The sequence below is a fragment of the Austrofundulus limnaeus genome, unplaced genomic scaffold (genome assembly GCF_001266775.1).
Source record: "Austrofundulus limnaeus strain Quisiro unplaced genomic scaffold, Austrofundulus_limnaeus-1.0 Scaffold122, whole genome shotgun sequence".
In the NCBI taxonomy this organism is placed as follows: domain Eukaryota; kingdom Metazoa; phylum Chordata; class Actinopteri; order Cyprinodontiformes; family Rivulidae; genus Austrofundulus; species Austrofundulus limnaeus.
Genome location: NW_013952524.1, coordinates 1,210,979 through 1,216,933, shown reverse-complemented (window position 1 = coordinate 1,216,933; position 5,955 = coordinate 1,210,979). Strand labels below are relative to the sequence as shown.

Below are 5,955 nucleotides of genomic sequence, written 5' to 3'. Positions count from 1 at the left end.
ATCTTTTTGAAATATTTAAAAAATATATATATACATTGTTTCTTGTTGAAACAAATTGAGATCTCTTCACATCCATAAACTTTGTTTTCATTGAAATCCACTTGCTCTTTTTGTGTCTTCTTAGGCTTGCTTAAGGACCTTTCACACTACAATGTTTTAGACAACTTGTGCCAACTGATGGCTTTTTTGTCTAAATAATAGTAAAATATGTTTGAATAATTTGTTAGCTTTACCGTATGTACAGTACATGCCTAAAAGAGGCTTCTTGTTGATTTTTTAAAATTATATTTTTAAAGGAGATGTCTTTAAAATGTACATAAATTGGCATATGTTGTCTAAAACGTTAGTGTGACAGGGCCTTCATAACATACTCTGTGTCCCTTTTGTCTCCATTTACATCTTTTTTTGCTATTTATGTCTTTTTTGTCTTTTGGCATCTCCTTTTTGCGGCAAAAATATTAAATTCTTGCTGGAATAGACTACAAGTTGCATAGGAAAAGCCACAGTCTACTGCTGATAATGATTTTTGCACTTAGAATGGTATGTAACTCTCTATAACTTGTCCACAAAACCTCTTTTCAAGATGAACAGAGTATAATAACTCCATAGTATAATAACGGAGAAGCCTAACTCACTTCAAGTCTTGAAACTAATGGCTCAAATACCTGTGTGTATTTTCACTCATTTGTCACCCTGATCACATTCAGCAAATGCAGCATGGCCAAAGTTAGCACAAACAGCCATACAGCATCCAACTCTCCATATAGCTGCAGACATGCAGACCTACAGACACACTCGGGCAGACAGGATTCCCAGCCTTTGTCTGAATGAAATCCCAGAATAGGACTCAGCGATGTAGAGTGAGTCAGTTATTGAGCAAGCTCACATCAGCCCTTCTGCCCTCCCTGAGGGAATGCAGGTGTTTGTGTTACCCGAGGCCAGTTATGTTTAGACATGAGTTTCGGACCAGGCAGAGCACGCCAACAGAGCTCCCTTGCTCCCCGAGGATGGAGGGCGCTCTGCCTCTGCTCCCATGAAGGACTCCCTGACCTGGCAGCTGCAGCCTCCACTCGGGGAGCAGCCGGCTGCCCAAACATCTGCCTTTAAGCCGTTACGACTCCTGCAGCGTGAGACAATAAAGTGAAGAGGCAAACAGTGACACACACTTATGGTTTTATAGTCATCTGTATCACTGCTTTCACAATCACTACAAATGTGTGAACCAAGGCTCATTAGAAACCATTGCTGAAGGGTCAGATTTTTGTCCAACCAGAGTGTGGTCATTTTTTAGGTAATTATTTGATTTCAGTTGTTGCTGCTTTAAATGGATGGTAATTGCCACACTGTGGTCTTTATTGAAATGGCAATAATGTTGTCTGTGTCTGATCATTTGTCTGTTAGCAAAATATGTCATGAATCACTGAAAAAATTTGAATAAAACATTCTGAAAGAGATCATTTAATGCAAATCTACAACTGATTAACGTTTAGTGTTAACCTGATTCAAGATAGCTGTTACAGCTAAGCAATGTTTGCAAACACAAAGATAGCTATATTTAAGTCTATTTCATAATTATTGAGCTAAAATGTGGTGGGTTGGTAGCAAAACACTTAATCCTAACAAATACTTCAAATGCTAACTGATCAGACAAGGTAGGTATGTTTTTTTAAACGTTGACATTTGGAGTCAGCTCTGGTTGTCAGCAAAATATCTCATAAACCACAAGACATATTTTAATGAAACCTTCAGAAAGTAATCATGAGTGGAACATTCACAACTGATTAACTTTTTGGAGTTAACCCAATTCAAGCAATCACCGCTGTCTGTTGACAAAATGGCCATAACTCTGACAGTTTTAACAAGGTTGAACTAAAAAAAAATGTGCACTAGTAGATGAGCATCATCTCCAGTGAATAATTTGAGTGGTACAAAGTGTGCAAAACTTTTGTTTAAAACTTTGTCAAAAATGGTTAGAGGCAACCCTGTTTTTCTTTTAGCAAAATATCTCAAAAAATACTGGAAACATTTTGATTATTGTCTCAGACAGTAATTACTGAATGTACATTTTTGGACATTCATTGTGATAAAAATGCCCTAACACAAATTAAGACAGCTGTCACAACTAACCAGATTTAAATAATACAAATAGACTATATTTAATCAGAACTGCAAATATTTAGCTAAAGTTAAGAAAAAATGAACACACTGAAAGCAGTGTTCATTAAAAGAGAAATTGTTTTACTTCTACAGTAGACAAACATAGAGAAACTGTTTTAGCAGCAAATGCATCCACAGCTGTTCGAACCCCAGATAAACCTACAAGAAAAGTTAAACATTACAGTAAGCTGAGATCAACTAGAAAACGAAATATTATAAAACTCTTGTGTGAACTAAAAACTAAATATTATAAACTCTGATGTGAACCTGCAGACTCCTTCCTTAGAAGCAGAGACATTCATGCATGTTTTTTTTTTTTTTTTTGTTACATGTCCAAAAAATCCAGAACTATGGCGAAAAGACAAAGACAAGTTAACTTTTCTGCTGTTGAAGAGGAAGAGGGAACTTTTACAAACTGGTCACTGTTCCTACTGTGACAGTACTCATCCTCACGATCGTGTTTGTTGACAGCATCATCGTCATTAACACCATCCCTCTCACCACACTGTTCATCATCGCGATTGTTTTTTATCACGATTGCCACAAATGCCACAAGTGTGATTAATAGGCTGTTCACCACGTCCGTGTTTACCACGTTAGTCATGTAAACTGCGACAAAAAACATTCAAATCAAAGGGCAAAGTGCTTTGCTCATCAAGAGTCAAGATGAATTTCTCAGCCAATGTTTCACAAACTTTGTGTTTCTTGCAGTAAAACTTGGAAAATATGATGAAGCTGAAATGAAATTGTCCATCTAACCAAGTCTTGTAATCTTGTATCCAGACAAAAAGTARTTTTCATCTTGTTTTGAGACTGATATACTGAACAAGAGCAGAATGTGTTAGATTATTAATCTTGTTAATCTGGAAATGTTCCCTGTTTCAAGAAGTTTCACCAAGTGCACTTGTAAACTTGCACTTAATTTGAGAAGATTCAGATTATAATATAGTATTTTTAACTTATTTTAAAWGCATAATTTTTGCAGTGTGACATAACAGTATCATAACAGTGCTTTGACAACTCTATTCACCCTTATTATTGCTTTCCAATAAAGAAAGGGCCATAATGTTTGTGCCAGTGCCTGTGTTTGAATGTGTTGTTGTCTGTTCACTAGCAAAATATCCAATGAGCCGTAAGACATTTTAAGAAAGTAATCACTGTATGCACAGCAGGTCAACTTTTGGAGATGATTCAACTCAAGATGGCCTCCACATCTAAGTGGCCTCAATAAAACAAACACCTCACATAGCAGATGTGGCTGACTGCTGGTAMGGTTTGTCAACCAGATGTGGGRCAYGTTTGGCACTGAAAGCACTGTTTTTAAGARGACATGTCTCAACTTAACCAYTTGTGGTTTGGTTTATGTGGCCCAAATCTGTTAATGCTACAACAGGCCCAGTTGTTTTTGATTTATGTGGTGCTGGCCCATACATAGACCACCTCTGGCAATACACATGTAGGCCATCAAAGAGCTATTATTGTTTGCAGTATCTGGGTTGAGTGCTAATAATGTTAGTGCCTTGTGTGGGCCAGAACTGGGCCAGAAAAATCTTGTGGGATAGCTCTAATTCTCACAATTTTACAGGTACTAATCTAAAATTTGMTATGATAGTAGCTCAAAGTCCTCCCCAACACATACAGTATTCTGAGTGCTATACATTGCACCATTTTTGTGCTTAAAACTTTAACATTAACTCTTAGAATCAATACCATCTGTTAGAGAAATGTCTCACAAACCAGTGAATGGATTTTAATGAAGCTTAAAGTCATCCTCAACATATTGCTCTGAGCACTAACACATCTTAGAATACCTTACATGAAATATTGCATTAAATAGTCTATAATATTTGACCAAAATGGGTTTACTTGTTTCACCAGTGTTGTATAAAATACCACAAAGTGACACCTGAATAAAATAAAATTACTTTGGTGATAATTAAAGTCTTCTCTAAGAATATCACTTGAGTAAAAGTCTTCAAATATTTGACTTTTATTGTACTTAATTCAAACATAAATTGCTGTTATAGAACATATTTAAGTATTAAAAGTAAAATTATTGAAAAAAGTGAACAAAGAATCCCACATTCCTTCAAGGAATGCTAGTACCGGTACATTCATTTTAACATTTTGTTTCTTGAAATGTGGCTGGTACAGAGCTTTCTGAAAAAAAAAAATACTGTTTAAAATAAATGAGCACACACATACACACACAAAAAAAAGAAAAATCCCATGAAGCCCAATTAGAATTATGCTTCAGTTCACTTACAGATTGAATGAGGTAAATAATAGCATTTTAGTCAAGCATCAGGCCAGCTTAGTCATGGAAAACAAATGTGCTCCCATGAAAACTTTTTTTTTCTCCCTAATTTCTTGGTACTGGCAGAAATGTAAACTGGAGACAGCCACCGGGTCTGTTTTAATTTGCCACATCAGCATGCAGCCACATGTCTCTGTGGAGGTTTTCAACGTGCATGAAGCATTATGTGTCTCACAACAGCATCTACGTTTTTGAAAAAAAAAAAAAAAACACCACATTGACAGTCACCTTCACTTTATTTTTATAAATGGCTCTTGTCTGTTGCAGCAGCAGAGTCAAAACAAAGCATGTAGGTTGAGACACAGCTGACAACATAAAAGTCTCACCTGAAACACGTGTGGCATGTCACACTAGATATCATTCAAACACACAAACAGATGTTTTTTTTTTCCTCGTTTTTTTTCATGTGATCCCAACTCAATTTATTATTGTCAGCTGTTGTGTTTAATACAGTATGTCTTCAAAGGTGGGGGAGCTACCCATTTGTCATTCTGTGATTTGTTTTTCTTAGCTGGTGCTCGGCACTGCTCTCTGTCAGGCGTAATGAGGAACGTGCTGTCTGCTCGAAGCTGCCAGAAAGCTTGTCATTGTGTGGAGGGCTGCCACAAAAAAATATATATAAAAAAAACACTGAAACCAGCACAGCAAATCTGCCCCTGAATTATGATTTATTCACACACACACACACACAAAAAAAAACAAAAAAAAAAAACACTATTGACATCAGGGATGTGGGGTAAAAACCCATCGTAATGATTTTTATATTTCCTTTCTTTTAAATTTGTCTTTTTTTTTAATCCCAATCCATTGTTAATATCAGGTGGGCCAAAGGAGGAAGTATAATGAAGGATGTCTCAGGGGACACATATGAGGGCATCGTGGATCACTCCTTCTTCACAGAGCCTGTTTCGTGTGAAGTTACCAACTCTCTGGGCAGCACCAACATCAGCCGCAATGTCGATGTCTACTGTGAGTGGCTCGTTAACGTTTCATCTACACATTTATATATTGCCATTTACATAATGTTTGCTGCCTAACATTTTGTCACGGTTCTTGAAAAGTTGGAGCTGTAATAGATGACTTTTTGACTTACCATATTTATTCAAGTATAATACGTGAAATTAAATCCATAAAATCATCCATAAAGTTGGGGGGTAGTAATATACTCGGATAAATATTTTTACTTATGTATTTTAACTGAAATATCGGCAAAATGCCTGAGTCCGGAAATGAGACTACGTTATAAAAATCATTTGAAACGAGCTTACCCCTGACACTCCTCTGTGCTTCAGAGCGAGATAATAACAGATCCAAGCAGGCACAAAATCTACTTAAGTATCAAAAGTAAAAGTACTGAGTAAAAGTGAGCAGTTAGATTTTCCAAAATGACATTTATTGGGAGTTGACTTCTCCAAAAAATATTTTTACTAACAGCGTGCAACTGTGATGGACTGTGTACAAAGTAATACGGTGTCAGAATG

At 36.4% G+C, this 5,955-nt stretch overlaps 1 protein-coding gene across 7 annotated transcripts in view; it reads left to right on the top strand.

Annotated features, from left to right (window-relative positions):
* Positions 1-5,955, top strand: part of kirrel3b (kirre like nephrin family adhesion molecule 3b) — a 220,219-nt gene that overhangs the window by 185,067 nt on the left and 29,197 nt on the right. For all 7 annotated transcript variants that reach the window (XM_014015071.1, XM_014015070.1, XM_014015066.1 and 4 more), the window contains exon 8: positions 5,295-5,443. In XM_014015071.1, coding sequence (XP_013870525.1) covers positions 5,295-5,443 — 149 coding nt within the window. The remainder of the gene's footprint in view (positions 1-5,294; positions 5,444-5,955) is intronic.